Below are 17,586 nucleotides of genomic sequence, written 5' to 3'. Positions count from 1 at the left end.
GATGCTGTCAAATCCTACACACTGTATCTTTAATATGTGGGCACTTTGAAATCTCCCCTCAGAGTTTTCCTTTATATGTCAGCAGAAGTGATTTGAATGCTGTTGGAGGATGTAATTGAGTGAATTTTGTGCCAATATTTAAAATAATGATGTACAGTATGTGCATGATTGTTTTGTTGCAACATGACCTGAGTGTTAGACACACTACCAAATCTCACCACCAGAGAGAGCCAATAAGCTACATGTGCAGAGTCCATTATGGTCCATTTTGTATAAGATGGTCAAGAACGAGAAACTAGAGAGACTATTTATTCTTGGAAGCAGTTGAGTTCCCCCTCCAGTGATGTCATCTGCTCTTTGAAATGGTCAAAACGCTCATGTAGCCTACGCTGCGAGCAAGACCGGTCTTAACCTCTGAAACAAAACAACACGTCTTTTTTTACTGTAGAGATGAATTACATTGAACTTACTGAACCGCAAACTCTTTCACCATGGCAACCGTGCACAGAGAGCCGGCTGATAAACACAGACCTGTTGCCATCTCCCACGCAGTACACACACACATACACACACACACCGACACACACACACACACACACACACACACGCTGTGCTAGTTAATTGAAATATGACACATGGAAATGATGATTAATCGTGATAAATCACGTTGTCTTTGCAGAGACAGGAAGAAGAAGCCACTGAACTACACCCATCTGCTGTATAAAACAACATATACTACAGAATAATGGTGAATCTCTGTAATTATAATACATTCATTTTTATGTTCAGGTCTATCCCAGCAGGGGAGCCGGTTTGACTAAGTTGTACAATTAGCAGTTTCTCTCTAAAGTGTGTGATTATTCTTGAGCCTGTGATCTTCCTCGGAGACGTAGGAGTGCATATTTTAAGGCATAACAAGCCTCCAATTGTGTTTTTTTTCTTTTCTGATTTAGTCTGGAAGGATGTCAAAAAGCATTTAACTGTGTGGACAGTATGAGGACACACAAACATGATCAAAATGTGAATACTGTGCAAACTGTGAGTAGCACTCAGTGTTGATTCCCTCTATCCCCCCACCTCCACCCTCACCCGGCTCCCCTCCTGCAACGGGCTTCTCGACAACCCTTTGCTGTTAGATACTGCCGGGCTCGTCACCATGGCAGCAAATTCTCAATCATTTTCTCTCTGACATGTTTCTATGCGTGCACACACTCTCAAAACCTCACATATGCATTTAGCTGTTATGACGTGGGAGGGTTGTCCGTGAGTCCTTGAGTGTTCCCGGGTCCAGCTGGTCCGCATGTGAACAGAATTCATACGGCGTGCTGTGATGGGGAAGGAAGGGATGCTGTGCCGTGTATATAGCATACCACATTTTCACATGCAACCTGTTATAGGATATCATGTGCCGTTGGGATTTTTGCACCCAACCGTGTGTGTGTGTGTGTGTGTGTGTGTGCGTGTGTGCGTGTGTGTGTGAGTGTGTGTGTGTGTGTGTGTGAGTGTGTGCACACTGTGTGTTTCCTGATATATGAGTCACATTCCTAAACTTGACAGATACGCTTGCTTCTGTTCAGATGTACTCAGAACAAAGAGTCAATTTACTAATAATATCAGTGAATGTGATTTAGGACCTTGACTCACCGACAGCTGAAAACACACTCAAATATTTGTCAAATGGTCTCAGGACACTGTCAGTCTCTGTCTCAGTCTCACTATTGCGGCAAGGATGAGGTACAAGTACTTTAATTCTACGTTGTATTCTTAAAGGAACAGTGTTTAGCATTGTGGGGGATCTATTAGCAGAAATGGAATTTAATATTCATAACTATGTTTTCATTAGTGTATAATCACCTGAAACTGAGAATCGTTGTGTTTTCGTTAGCTAAAGGCCCTGAAACACCAAGCCAACGGTCGGCTGCGGACAGTTATGGGCCGTCTGTGACGTCCTAGATTTTTGGTATGTCCCACACCTTCGGCTCTAGTCTACCCGTGTTGAATCTGCGGCGGCGGCGGCGGCGGCGGCGGCGGCGGCGGCAGCGCCCGTCGGTGAGAGAAATCACTCTGCTTGGCGGTTCAGCTTAAACGAATCAGTGCACGAGAAGAGAAACGGAGGTGAGGAAAGCAAGCAAACAAGTAAATTCAAGAGGAAAAACACAGAAGGCTCTTCTCATTTTTCATCTTCATCTCATCTGATCATTCAAATACATGGATATTTTCACAACAACACGGCCATCTGGAATGAAGCTACAGTAAGTGGTGAGTGAGAGTGGTGTGAAAATGATCGGCAGACGACGCGTTTTTCCACACACGTATCATAACAACGGCTGGTATAGCCGCAGTCCTCTGTCTTCCGGTTTCCCTTTTTGAATGACTAATACAGACTACCGCGACCTGCTGGTGTTGAGAGTTAATTCATCTCACTTAGGTGCAGGACGTACTTGGTAGTTTGTCGCCAGCTGTAGTCTTTGTGGTGTGTTTGAGTGCAACTTTTTGGCCAAAACAAAGGCGACATGAGGTGACTCAAAGGTTCACCTTCGTCGCCGCTAGTTCTTTCATGTTGGGTTGTTGTGTCTGGGCCTTTAGAATGAACCCTTCATATCTACATAGGGAGCGGGTCCTCTTCACAGAGTCCGCCATGTTGCTCAAACCAAACACTGGCTGAAGAGAGAGCCTTGGCGTTTCTACGTTACCTGAGGGCCACCGTAATTCTCCGACACGCTTGTGAAAGTGCGTTAACGTGGGCCTCAGACAAAATATAATTATTATGGTAAGGATGGCTTCTTAGCGGCGTTACTACGGTTTTGCATTCAGCGGCTCGCGCTACCGCAGTCTTGGAAAGGGAGGAGTGAGCGGAGGGGTACTCAGTTGGTTGCAATCTGCAACCACACCGCTAGATGCCGCCAAATCCTACACACTGTCATTTTAAAATATGAGACACGCTCATTGTTATTTTTCAGTACAGATTTGCACTTTTACAAAAACATTTTGTTCATTCAGCAGAGCAATAAAAAAAACTACAGCATCATTCATGATACTGCATCTTCAGCCATGTTGCTAAATCAAAGCGCTAATGAGAAAGGATTTGAACACCAGACGTGACTTGAATTTTCACGTCCCCGGCAGTTGACGTCAGCTCGTGGAAAAACGAAGTGAAAAAAAACCAGAAAGGTGATACAGAGAAAGGAGAACTGAAAGAGTGAGGAGAGTGAGATGGGAGGATAAGGCAGAGCTGATTTTCTTTTCTCCAATAAAAGCGACAACCCCCCGGTGTTGCTATGGCGACCTCCTCTCTCTCCCTTCCTTTCAGCGAGCTACCACTTATCCTTGCTGCCTTTCAGTCAGCCGGGCATGTGGGTGTGTGTGCTTTTGTGTGTTGGCTCCTGAATGAATCAAGCAAATGAAGGGGAAAGCCATCAGAGAGCCAAGTCAAACTGTTTCACATATACACAATAATACACACATATACAGTATATATATACATATATATATACATATACACACACATATAAGCCCACAAGATGCAAAAATGCTTCATACTTTTTAGTTGACTAACTCCACAGTTCTTTTCTGTTCAATCTCTATTTTTTTCGCCTCACAGTATATTCTGCAGACTCTCTATCCGTTTTTTACTCTTTCACAACCAGTGAACGATTTCAGTTGATCTGATTTTCAGTTAACACACACCCACTCAAATACACACATATCCTCTCCACCGCTACTCTCTGTAAATGTGAACAAGTTTTTCAGTTTTTCTTTCATACTGCAAAAGTCTGTGTGATTCAGTCATTTTTCATCACTGACCAGAGGCTGTGTTTATATACTCATCTCTTCACTCTTCACAAGCACATCATTTAATAAGCTCTAAGTGCTAAAATAAAAAATGCATGTCTTCATGCACGTTTCTGGCAGCTGCCAGCATCGTTTGACCCAGTAAATACTCCGGATGTCAAGTCCCTTCAGACGGACTAAATGTTTAATCATGTTTAACGCACATCGAATAAAACTTTCATTGAAATTTGTCTTTTATTTAATAATTTCTGAATACTTTCGCAGCAATCAATACAGTAGAGTTGGGCAAAAAAAGGTGGTGGTTGAAGTGATAAAATAATTTAGTATTTATGCACATTTGGGGGTTTTATTGCACACCTCAGATACCTTCTGGAAAGGATGAATCCATAACACTTTTAATATTATTGCTGCTGAAAGCTTTACATTTACCTAATCAATTATTCTAGCTATAGCAAGATCTCATTCTCACATAAAACAAATATCCATATAGAGTGCTCCAGGGATGACATCTTTTTGTAGGCCAACCATGAAGTTAGCATCGCCCTGGTTTCCTCGACAAAAAGCCCATTAGATTGTGCCATTGGGTTTTTGATTATTACAGAAAATAAGCTCTGTGGCAAACACACGTTTATGATACTTACATGTTGTTTAGCAAGATAATTTCTACAAATGAACACCACTTTTATGATTTTTGAAGTATAAATGCAATCGCCAGAAGTAAAAGCTAACGTTAAGCAATAAACAAACTACACCACGGTCGCATGAGCGTGAGTATACACAATGAGGCTGTAAAGGCGGATGAGTCGGCGTGATGACGTCATGTCGTAGAACAAAAGGTTAAAATCTCTTCAGCTTGTGTTAACCACAGACCTTATGTCATCTAACTAAAAACCCATTCAAAAAACTCGTTGACTTTCAGACGAGAGAACAGGAAGTGATAAAATGCTAACACATTTCCGGGTTTCAGGACTCATTCCTGTAGCACTCTGTAGCATACTATATCCACTGTGATTTGACACATGCAGAGGAATCCACTACCATCCTTTTGTCCACCTGATGAATGGAAGTCCAATTTTGACTTTTAATTCTTTGAGCTCTGTTTTTGGTCTCCACTAACTCCTGAGGTAAATAAGTGGCTCTTAGTGGCAAAATGTTCAACACCATATTGTCATTAACTTTGTCTGCAGTTTGGTGCTGAGTAAATAACGCACAGTGGAGTTTAGAACTTTTTTCGCAGGATTCGGCCGCCCGCTGTGGCGCTAAACAACTCTGATGACAGGGGTGAGTCTGAACCAAAACAAAGAGCTGAAAGATGCTAGAGAGGCCAGGGGAACTTAAGAGTTTGCTTATAGTTCTCTGTGGGTTCGTCACTACAAGTGGTACGTTTCACATTTCATGTAGTCACTTGTTAATATAAAGATATTGATTATAGCAGCTTTAAAAAATAATTACATCAAGTTAAACATAGTAAAACAAACTTTAGCCCAGATTCTGTGTCGAGATCATTAAACTCACTACAAGCTGATTTAGAGGCCAATGTGAAGCACACTTCAGTCATATTATGCTGCATGACCTGCCCATCTCACCAATCATCACATCTCACTGCACTAATCTGACAGTCTGCTTTAAGTTTTCAAGTCACATTTACTCTCCACACTCACAAGTGCTTCTCTGCTTTAACTGTACTGCGAACCACCACTTCTATGGAGGATGGACCCTGCCAAAAATAAAAGAATAAATAAATAAATATATGACTCGATAAATAAATAAATATGTCATGAAATATAGCAAAAATAATATTAAGAATAAATGTAGCTGATAATTAGTTGATAACATGTGACATAAATTTGTATTAATTATCTTATTTATTTACTCTCCTGTTTAATTTTCCCTTTTATTTATTTATGTATTTATTTTTTTTAAACTAATTTATTCATTTGTTTTTGCATTTATTTTTACTTATTTATTTATTTTTAAATGTATGTATTTATTCATGCATTTATTTATTTGTTTCTGCACAATTTTCCCTTTGCATTTCACCCTTTATTTATTTCCCCAAACTTATTTATTTCTCTATTCTTTATACACTTCTTTACACATTTCTTTTTACTTTTATTTTTTTATGCATTGCTGCGTCATAATGCAAATGAGGGGGCTGTCACTCAAAATAAATAAATAAATAAATAAGTGCATAAATAAGAAATATCAATTTATGTCACATTTTATCGATGGCTACATTTATTTTTAATATCATTTTTTCTACATGTAATGACACATTTATTAATTTATCAAGTCATTTATCTACTTATTCATTTATTTTTTATTTTGGCAGGTTCTGTCCTTGAGTCTCCACCTGCCTTAAACACCATTTGTATGAAGTGTCTTCTACTGCCAAGGGACAGAGGATTACTTCCCATGCTGCATGCATGCTATTTATCATGTTACTGCTGTGCTGCTGCAGCCTGGAGCGATCCACAGAGTAGAGTTATATCTCCATCCCAGGACAGTCAAACTGTATTGCCTTCGGCGATTCCAATATAAAGCCAAAGTAATGGCATACGTTATTCCTTACAGAGCTACGGTGGTGGTCTGATTGAAAATATATGCATGCCACAGTAAGTCTGAGATCCACTCAACGCCTGCACACATACTGTACATACCAGACTAAATGAATTTTCTTTCATACACAAATTACCACCACCTGTCAATGTGGCATTATACAGAAGCTGTTAGGAGAGAGGTCAGAAAATACCGAGACCGTTGGAATCAGAGAAATTAAATAAACAACTAAAAATTAAGAGTCAATTCACATCAACAGTACCCACAGTAAAATACTTCTCTTGTATATCGTTTTATCTTTTGTGTCTGTTGTTGCTTGCTGGTCTGAACAAAAGGTTTAATTACTGTATCAGTTTCTACTCTTGGCTATTTTCCATATTATTTAATGATACAGACTTTTAGGTGAGATGAGATTGGAATAAGGCTCATTAAAACCTTATTGAATGCTGCAATGTCTGAGCTCATACATTTTTTTTAACTCATGCAATAAAGAATTGAGATCTGAAATGATGTGCACTGAAGGTTTGTATGATTTGGAGACAATTCCACATTGAAACTTGACAAAAATGAAATCATTCAACAAGTCTATTTAATGAAGAGATGAGACACAATTTAAGTCACACTGATTGAATTTAGAGACAATGTACAAGGTAAAGATAAAACTTTCATAATTTAATCTGTGCCTCTCCTGCTGCTTTGTAACCTTCGTAATCTACGACCTGGCATTGTAAACAGGTCTTTAATCTGCAGACGACGGCAGAAAAACTAAAATGCCAGCAGGAGCCAAAGAAAACTTCTCATCCAGAAAAATCACACACTGTAACTAACGCAAGAGGTTTTCCTTCGGCTCGCAAAACAGGAAAAGAGTATACGAGGGAGAGAGCGAGGCAGGCAACAGAAAGAGAGGAGGAGAGATGAGAGGGACAGAAGCTCTGCTGCAGAACACACCTCATCTCCATTTTAGCTGGCGGGAGAGGGAGAGAGAGAGAGAGAGATTCAGTCTGTGCCAATTTACTCTTCAGCTCCAGTGACAGAGAGAGGAGAGCTATAAGTGATATTTCCACAAACGTGTGACTGAGAGGGAGAAGAAGAAGAAGAAATAAAAGCATCCCGGTACGTGAGGCATTTGCAAAGAAAAGAGTGAGCAAATGAAGAAAGGAAGAAATGACAGAGAGAGAGATGTAGTCGGTGCTTCAGTTGCGGTAAGAAACCTGATAGAATTTTTTAAGCAAACAGGTCATTGCAGCACTCAAACAGACGTGCAGCTGTGGACGCATCATTCACTCTGACTGAAAGCAGTATTGATTCCAAGGTTTTGGTAGCAGGTGTGTGTTGGAAATGGAGAAGCTCGAGGGGTCTCTATTGTCAAACATCGTAAGTTTGTGTGTCTGTGTGCATGCTGGAACAGATTCAGCTGCAGGGCAAGTTTTTTTTTTGCATTATTATTATTATCATTATTGGATCTGCATCCAGCACCTGTGTCTCTGTCATACATCCCTCTCTCCTGCTCTCTAAATCCTCCCCCTCTCTCTCTCTCTCTCTCTCTCTCTCTAGTCCGCCCTGTTGCAGTGTCTCTCTGTGTCGTAGCTGCACAGCACAAACAAACCTTATACAATGGACCGTTTCATGCAAGCATGTATTTCTACTCCATACCTATTTTCTCCCTTTATCCAATTCGAAAATGTAAAAGCTTTTCTCTGGCTCTCGCTTTCAAAGCAAAGCCAAAAGGAGCCGAAGGAGAGGCGTGTTTGACTTCAACTTCTGCAGAAGCATTCTTGTCTGAAATGACACAGGCTTTTAATTCCTGTTTGTTTGGTTTTTTTTCACATCCCATAGGGGCTCTGAAAACTTTCAAGCTATTGACTTCCTGATAGTTGTCCATTAGAGACCAGCATCTAATCAATTATCCCTCACCTAATTATCTCAGTTAAATCTAGTATTGCACAGCACAAGCTATACTGCAGGGAACTGCTTTTGGAAAGTAAAATAGATCTTTAGTTTAGCGTAAAAGAAATCTTAAAAAGTTCTTTCTCTCTAGAAAGCAAAGGTTTGTGTGTCAGTGTGAGAGCCACTTCACTATATAATTGTATTAGCTAGCTTTCCTCGCTTGGCTCGAAGGTAAACAGGAACTTTCTTGTATACGTGTCATGTGAAGTGGAGGTTCACACTGAAATGACAAACTGCCAGGAAAGTCCTGCAAAGGGGATCAAATGAAAATCAATTTTGATGCATTTTGATGATTATTTTTTGTTTAATTGGTTGCCATCTATCTACATGCGGATACAGTAAGTAGTAGAGGTTTAGCTAATATGCATAGGTATTAAGTCTGTGGGAGGAAAACAGATGTATAAGAGAATAATGTTCTACATTGGAGGGGAAAAAAAGAAGAAACAAGAAAAACCTGTCCAACAGCAACACAGATAGATTATGTTTTGACCCTGAAGTTTCACTGCGTCTGTTGGGTTCAGCATGAATATGAAAGTCAAACAATCCAGAAGAAGAAGAAGAAGAAGAAGAAGTCTGGTATGCTGAGTAGAACAGCATCTTCTGAAAGATAATAATGCACAAATACATATCTGCGTAAGAGGTTCAGCTAGACTTGAATAGATATTTTTTTTAGTACTGTCAGTGGTCGGTTTTGTGAGAAGGAATCGTGCAAACTTTAGTGACTGTAATGGCCTTTAACTAATGCTGCAGCCAGTATGGACAGCATGCAAGACAACTGGTTCCCAACCTTTATGGCTTGTGGCTTCTCGTCAAGATCGAGACACAAGAGTGTCTTTTGTGGCTCCAGAGGGAGTCTGATAAATGGCTTCTGGGTCTGAAGATTACAAGTTTGAAAAATAAAACAATCTGGAGGTGTTAGAAAGCACTGAGCGTATTTACTTTTCATCTGCAGCACGCTCCTCGTCACTGTTTGAGGTCAGCAGCTCAAGTCTACATTAGCCGTTACTAGCAAAACACACTCGAATAGCAAACCGCGGCAGTCTGGTTGCATTGTTGGTAATATAAACGCCAGGATTTGACAAGGAAGAGGAATGCGTGGAATAAAAGGACGATATCTCTGCTTCAATTTTCATACTATTTTTTCCCCAAAACTGTCCATCGTGAGTCTGACAATGACCTTTGACCTTGACAGCATACACATTCTAAAGGCCGTGTCTAGAAGTTAATACGGAAATTGCAAAACTCGTGCAAGATGGTTAAGGTTAGGCATTGACCTCGAACAGTTAAGGTTAGGATAGGTTGTCGGGCAGCGAGTCCCCCAGTTTTTGCAAGCTTTCACAATTTGTGGGTTACCTTCTAACGAGCCATTATAAATGGGCCCCTAAGTATTCCCTGTTCCAATCGTTGTTAATGCAGAAGCTGACAGGAAGTAAACTCGGACCAAAGCTGTTGACCTAGCAACAGAATGGCAATGAAAAGGTCTATAGGAGTGCAACGCTAAGTCGTTGGAGTACTCTTTTATTAAGAAGCTTCACAAAATGGATGGACAAGTGGGATAAAATGAGATTTATGTTAATGTTGGTGCATATGCATACGTATAAATCAATGGGTAACAAATTCAGAATTTAGGAATTACTGCCAAATTACCCCAATATTTACCTCAAAATTAATCAAAAATTACTTTATTATAAACATTGTTTAGTAATTATATTCCGCTATTTCCCAACAACTGGTAATATATTTAACACATTTCCAGTAAAACAATACAAAGTTAATTGATATGCTTTATTTCCATGTCTGCTGATAAATAGATAATAATTAGCAAATAACTTATCTGAAATTTCTATAAAAAAAAACTCCCTGAATCATTACATTAACTACCAGGTTACATTTGTGTAGACAATAAGTCACACAATGTTGAGATTTGTGCCTGATCAGAAGTGTCTTCTATTAGTTTTGGTTTTCCACCTCCGATGAAGAGCAGCGCACAGACGCTTCTCAAGCCTACGGGCCCTATTTTAACCATTATATGCTATTTTAGCATATAATTATGAAATAATGTTTATAATAAAGTCATTTTTCGATGAATTTTGAGGTAAATATTGGCGTAATTCAGCAGTAATTCCAAAGAAATTTCAAATAGGTTACATGCTAATTATCATCTAATTACCATGAAATTTGCAGACCTGTAAAATGAAGTGTTACAAATCAATACATCAAACTGTGATTGACTCTTTCAGTTGAGCGTTTGCTAAAAACATTTATGGGAACTGGAGTTGAAAGCTAAAACTGTTTATAACAAAAGTGGAAACACTTTAACCCATGGCATGTGGGAATTTAGGTCAGTACAATTGAATCACTATTTCTATTTAGATCAATATATTCCTTATGTAACATAAAACTATTTCCTCAGCTGTCGACTGGAGAGTCGCTTCAGATTTTGGATTAAGGTCAGCGCAGCTTTGTCTTTTTGTTAGCATTACTCATCCTTGTATGGCCGGGGTATTGCGGTGGATAATGTGTTAGCTACTGTGCAGTCATCCTACACTTTCAAAGAAATCTGAGTCAGAGGAGTCAGGGGAGCAATAACGGCCACTAAGAGCAAAACTATTCATCCTATTTCTCCAGAGGGAAAAGATTGCGGAGAGCTGGGAAGGGACAGAGATATGAAAGTAGCTGCTGAGTCATGCGGATCTATTTCACACTCTTTTTCTGAAGAGTTGAACAAATTACAAGGCAGCACAAGTCCTTTGTATACACACACGTATCTCCACACAGTTCTGGTTTCCTGAAACCGCCAAAAACATGGAGAGCTTTTGAGAGCAAATGACAAAAACGAGGGACATCAAAATTAAATGATGAATCCATTATTGAGCAGGCTGCATATATGAGAAGAGGAGAGGATGCAGATGAAAGTGTATGGATGATAGAAGAGTAAGAGGAGCCCCAGGAGGTAACTGCTCCTCTGTTTTTAACTGTTACAGCTCAGAGCTCGGTAAAACATGCTAACAAAGTCCTGCACTTTGCGCTTCTCATACATTAAACCACATAGTTTTTGAATGCTTTTCTCTCCATCTCATTAACTGTTCTGATTCTTTCTCCTTCTTGTTTATGGAAAACTTGGCAAGCATCTCTCCAAACTTTCTCCTCATCCGCTAACAGACGTTACAGCCTGCGGAGCTGTACAGTACTTCCTGTTAGTCATGTATCATCACGCCAGCTGCCAGGATGGAAAAACTCCACAGCAAGTGTCAGGAAAGGTTAAAAGTTCATCTTGTGAAAACTTTAATTATAATCAAACAGAATTTCATCACAGAAAAATGGGCTGATGTTGTTGAGCCCATGGAGATTAATTAAAGAGGAAATACAGTTTTGCAGCTTCAGATGTGAAGTCACGTTTCCTCGGTCCAGTCAGGGTTGTTTCATCTGTGTTCTTATCAACAGATACACACAGCAAAACAAACTCCAAAGTAAATCTCAAAACATGAGACAGAGTGAGGCTGGGAGATTTGTTTCCATGGCAACTATGCAGTAAGCCTTCTCGGCGTGTGTGTGTGTGTGTGTGTGTGTGTGTGTGTCATGCATGATACCAGTATCGCATAATATAACTCTCTAGCGTGTCCCACAGAAGAAACTCATTTGGGAGACAACAGTAAAACGTCTCCCAATATCTACTCAATTACAAGTAAACTTTTACCATATACTGTAACTAGTGATAATCAGATTGTTGTTAATGCAACAATAGTAATGTAATTCAACCCATTAACAAGCTATTTGTGCACAAGATAATGCAGTCTTCAACTTGGTCTCTGCTCAATGTTAAAGCCTCTCTGTGAAGGATTTATTCATTTCTGACTTTAGGCAATTTTCCTTTATTAGATTGTCTAATGTCTCTATGACCAGGACGTATATGATCACAATAATTTGAAAGGTGACAATCACATAAGAATTATATACATATGGGCGTTAAAGGGATAGTTTGGGTGTTTTGAAGTGGGGTTGTATGAGGTACTTATCTTCAGTCAGTGTATTACCTAGGAGATGATGGTCAGCACCCAGTTTGGAGAAGCAGACAGGAGTTAGCGCACGGAAGCAAAACAATGTACTGCTGTGGACGGGGCCGGCAGCAAAACATATTTTAGCCACCTAAAAGAAAGTCTCACCTAAAAAAATCAATATCAGTTTAAGTGTACACTATATTTACAATATTTTCTGACGGGGGACTGAACTGAAAGTGAAACTTATCTAAACTGTTTTTGTCAGCGGAGTCTGGTGGCTTTGAAGAGAGCATAGAAAAGTTTCACTTTCAGTTCAGTTCCCCGTCTGAAAGGGCCGTCTGACGGCAAGATAAAGCGGTGAAAATATTCTAAATATAACATACATTTAAAGTGAAATTGATTTTTTCAGGTGAGCCTTTCTTTAAGGTGCCTAAAATATGTTTTGCTGCCGTCATCTCCTGTCAGATGACACTGACTATAGATATGTACCTCATACAACCCTACTTCAAAAACACCTGAACTATCCTTTTAATATACAAGAACTAGCACGTAATCCTTAAGCCTGTACAGTTATACTTTATTGTTTAAAATATATCCTGACCTCCATCTACTATTTAAATGAAAACAGAACAGACAGGTTGATACCTGTTACTTTGACTCTACAGGTCAGCTGATTACTGGAATGATCTCAATGCTGCCAAACGTCTGCGATCAGTTAATGTGATGGTGTTGTACCATGCTCTGGATAAAAGAGCCTGCCAAATGCTCTAAATGTAAATACTGATGTAACTGGTGTGTTTGCGTGTGTCTCTCCATGTGTGTGTGTGTGTGTGTGTGTGTGTGTGTTTGTTTGTTCCGGCAGCAGCTACATTCACACAGTCTTTCCCATAACAGCCTTAAATACAGATAACAGATATGATAATATAAAAGATCCTTGGGGTCTTTTTAACTGTTACATAATAAATAACATTTGTGGGACGCTATGTTCTAACACTGAACACTGAATGTGAAGCGCTGACATGAAATATTTAAGTGCAACATGATTTCATCACTCCTGCATGTTTACCTATTCTGCCATAGGCTGAAAGAAACACTGGAGATCACAGCAGAGCGCTGTTATTCTCTCTTTCTCTTCAACCCAGATTGTCTTTCTTTCTTTCTTTCTTTCTTTCAGTTTTGATCTTCATTTGTTTGTCATTACTCTGTCTAAATGTGCAACTACAGTTGAGGCATGATCTCCTTTGGAAAACAGAGATTCCCCTCTGCATGTTTTTTGGTTTTTCAGCCTTTTGTCTCCGTGCTCATCCACCTTCTCTTCTCGGCTGCAGAGCATTTCTGCAAACTACATCCTTGAAAACTCCATGTAACCTTGCTAATACATCTATTGCATTTCAAATTAACACAGATTTGGTTTAGAGTGGGAACTGATGGGGTATAATGCTTAAAAATGTGTTTAAGTGACACCTTCTGTTTTAACATCCTGTAGAAAACAGCAGATTTTAGGTCATTTTCATTTCTCTCTGAATCTCTTTTTCTTCTTGTGTTTCTGTCAAAACAGTGAGGAGCCGCCACGCTGGGAGCCACAAGTCCTCCACCTGTGGCCAGAATGTGAGATCGATGGTGTGACAACAAAGGCCGTCGTCAAGCTACACCCGTTGTGAAGTCGCTGTTCTACCGCTGCAAACAAAGTTAAACATAGAAACGCTCTTTGACTACAGAGTGAACATAAACATTTCAGTTTTTGAAGCCGCTCTAGAACGCTGTCAACAATATAATCGCTCTTTAATCGGTTTACATTTTACCATCTGGCCTACCTTTCACAGTTTACACACCTTGAAACTGTCAGTAACAGACTTTCACACACATTTCTGGCCCAAATGATTCATCTCACATCCTCATAACAAACTCTTCCTCCACCTGAATCAGCTCCTGTGACCTGTGAGGATTATGAGGCCGACTTTGGTGTTTCTACAGTCGCAGTGTCTCCTGTGTGTGTTAGTTGGCGTGTGTGTGCCCGGCATTGTGGGCTCGCTACCTCACGCGCTACCATGGCACGTCTCCTGCCCGGTGCGGTGTGTGTGTCAGATCAAGCCGTGGTTCTCCCCTGACTCCGTCTACCATGAAGCTCCCACCGTGGACTGCAACGACCTGCTCCTGACTAAGCTCCCCTTACCCATACCCCCGAACACGCACACCCTGCGCCTGCAGAGCAACCTTCTGTCTGAGCTCAACACCGCGGTGCTGCACGGACTCGCCAACCTCACCGACCTTGACCTTTCCCAGAACCGCTTCAGCCGTGTCAGGACAATAACTCAGAGCTCCTCCCTGCCCTCTCTGCTGTCTCTACACCTGGAGGAAAACCATCTGAGTCACCTCCCTGAGGCCTCCTTCTCCTCACTGCCAGCTCTGCAGGAGCTCTTCCTCAGCCACAACAACTTGCACTCGATAGCACCCGGAGCCTTCATTGGTCTGGATTCCCTCCTGCGTCTGCACATCAACAACAACAGACTCACCACTGTTGACCCTCGGTGGTTCAGAGCTTTGCCTCGCTTGGAAGTTCTCATGCTTGGGGGAAACCCTGTGGAGGCCCTGCCTGAGCGGGGCTTCGTGGCCCTGATATCCCTGCGGAGTCTTGTCCTTGGTGGCATGGGTCTGAGAGGCTTGGCTGAAAAAGCACTGGAAGGGTTGGAAGAACTAGAGAGCCTCTCCTTCTACGATAACCTGCTGACAAAGGTCCCCACTCAGGCCCTGATGAGAGTGCCGGGTCTAAAGTTCCTCGACCTCAACAAGAACCGCATCAAACTCATCGAGACGGGAGACTTCCGAGACATGGTCCACCTGAAGGAGCTCGGCCTGAACAACATGGAGGAGCTGGTGTCCATTGAGAGAGCCGCCCTGGACAACCTGCCAGAGCTCACAAAGCTTGAGATCACCAACAACCCGCGACTGTCCTACATCCATCCGCAGGCTTTCCTCCAGCTGAGCCGGCTGGAGAGTCTGATGCTCAACTCCAACTCTCTGAGCGCTCTGCACCAGCACATCATGCTCTCCCTTCCGAGCCTCCAGGAGGTCAGCTTGCACTCCAACCCGCTGCGATGCGACTGCCTGTTTCACTGGGCCGCTGAAGACCGCTCTCACCATCACATTAAAGACACCAAAAAACAAACACCTCGGACGGTGCGTTTCATCCAACCCCAGGCCACGCTGTGCTCTGAACCCCCGGAGCTGAGAGCTCGCAGGGTGAGAGAGGTATCCTCCAGGGAGATGTCAGCTTCGTGTCTCCCCATGATCCCTACCAGCTCCCTCCCTTCCTACGTCGGGGTCAGAGAAGGAGGAAAACTGGTCTTGCACTGCCGAGCTCTTGCGGATCCACAGCCTGAGCTGTACTGGGTGACTCCCTCTGGGCTGAGACTTGGTCCTGCGCCGAGCCATGCATCCAAAGGATTACTGGCACCGGCTTCCTGCCACAGCCCGATAGCCTCTGAGGGATTCAACCACACATCCGTCTCCAGCCAGCCTCAAGATGATACTCCCTGTAACCCCTCCAAACACTACCGGCTACTGCCCGAGGGAACTCTGGAAATGAACAAGGTCACCCCCACCGAGGCAGGATTGTATACCTGTGTGGCTGAGAACGCTCTGGGAGCAGACACACGCAGCGTTACTGTGGGTGTGCATGGCAGAGAAAAGAAAAGAAAGAAGGGGATGGCTGCTAATATGAGGGGATATCAGTTATTCAGAGCGGACGCCAGGTTGGAGGTGAGGGAGGTCGGAGAACACTACGCTATCTTGTCCTGGCAGAGCGGACGCAACCTCCCTTCGACTCGCCTATCCTGGCAAGCCATGTACTCAAACGCACACACGCCCACATACACCACACGCATCCTGGCCGGCACTCAGAGCTTCAACCTGACCCACCTGCAGGCAGAGACATTTTACAGAGTGTGTCTACATTTAGGGATCAGCGAGGGCACCAAGCGGGCCAGCAGGAGATCAAGAGAGAGCAGAAAGCCTCAATGCGTTTCACTCAGGACGAAAGACATCCCGGAGCCTCAGCCCGGCCTGCAGCTGAGCCCAGAGCTGACCTCCACAGCAGTCACACTACTGCTCCTCGCACTCATACTGCTGCTGCTGGCAGGGCAGAGCTGGGACAACGAGCCCGGCGGCGATGGGGAAGGAAAGCACCACAGCACCATCCTCCAGGAAATCAAAAGTCCTAAAGCTCTGATCATCAATGAAAAGACAGACGGTGGCAACGCACATTAGCCAGAGCGGAGTGAGGAACTGCTGAGGTAGTTATGTTTGTGCACATTCAAATCCAGACAGAAAACACTGACACACACACATATACAGAATGTCAAATATACACTTTGTGAACCACAGCTAGAAGAGGGGAGTTATAGATCGGAGCAGTGGTGTAGAAAGAGATTTGTATTTATTTTATATACCGTATAAAGTATATATTGACATTGTTTCCGTGTTAAGATGTATTGTAAAGAATGCCTAAACCCTAACCAGGGGAATAAAAGTGGACAATCATACTCCTGCAACACAGCGAGTGAGCGCAAGAGAAACAAATGAGCTGCCGACGACCGCCGGACTGAAACTAAAGACAATGATTCAATCCAGGGGCAGATATGTGCAGAGGAGAGCGGCTCAGACCTCCAGGGTATTTGTCATGTTTCCTGTCTACATGTTCCACAGACTGAACCAAGCAGATGAAACTCTGTCTTGAGACTGATACTGAATGAAACTCCTGCATTGATGTAAACAACCCTTTTGCTTATAGCTTTCAGTACCTTGGACTGGGTTGTCCATCTTGCAGTACAGTATACTCATCCTGATTCCCCCGCCTAACGCCCCACATCCTCTCTCAGCATAAAAGTGATCTAAAAGTGATTGTGTTAAATTCTATTTTGAGCTATTATACAATAAAATCTTTTTAATTTACTCACTTTTACGGTCTATTTCTGTTTTCTTTGCCACAAACATGGTGTAAACGTAGCAGGACAGACCTTAAACCAAACTCTCTGCATAAAAGTCACACATTAGGGATTCATCTGCAGCTCCCAGCTCATCTGTATGCAGATGGCGTTGCTCCACAGTAGGAATAAGTATGATAATAGCTCAGGACATCTGACACCTACTCAGTAAACACAAGACGCAGTGTGTCCCCTGCTGGATAAGACCTGGAACTGAGCCGAGGCTTCAGCCAGGTGAAAGAAGAGTCAAATCAAGTTATTATCTTCCAAAGTGTTTCCTCGCTGAGCTGTAGGACAGGGAATGTGGT

At 42.2% G+C, this 17,586-nt stretch overlaps 1 protein-coding gene across 1 annotated transcript; it reads left to right on the top strand.

Annotated features, from left to right (window-relative positions):
* The first annotated feature begins 7,245 nt into the window (after positions 1-7,245).
* Positions 7,246-17,254, top strand: lrrn2 (leucine rich repeat neuronal 2). Its single transcript, XM_037768763.1, has 2 exons — positions 7,246-7,553; positions 13,855-17,254. Exon 2 carries the CDS (start codon positions 14,244-14,246, stop codon positions 16,560-16,562), a length of 2,319 nt encoding a protein of 772 aa, XP_037624691.1. The 5' UTR covers positions 7,246-7,553; positions 13,855-14,243; the 3' UTR covers positions 16,563-17,254.
* Positions 17,255-17,586: the final 332 nt, after the last annotated feature.

Source organism: Sebastes umbrosus, chromosome 1 (assembly GCF_015220745.1).
Source record: "Sebastes umbrosus isolate fSebUmb1 chromosome 1, fSebUmb1.pri, whole genome shotgun sequence".
In the NCBI taxonomy this organism is placed as follows: Eukaryota; Metazoa; Chordata; class Actinopteri; order Perciformes; family Sebastidae; genus Sebastes; species Sebastes umbrosus.
Note: the sequence above shows the minus strand (reverse complement) of the source record. Positions and strands in the feature narration are given on the sequence as shown.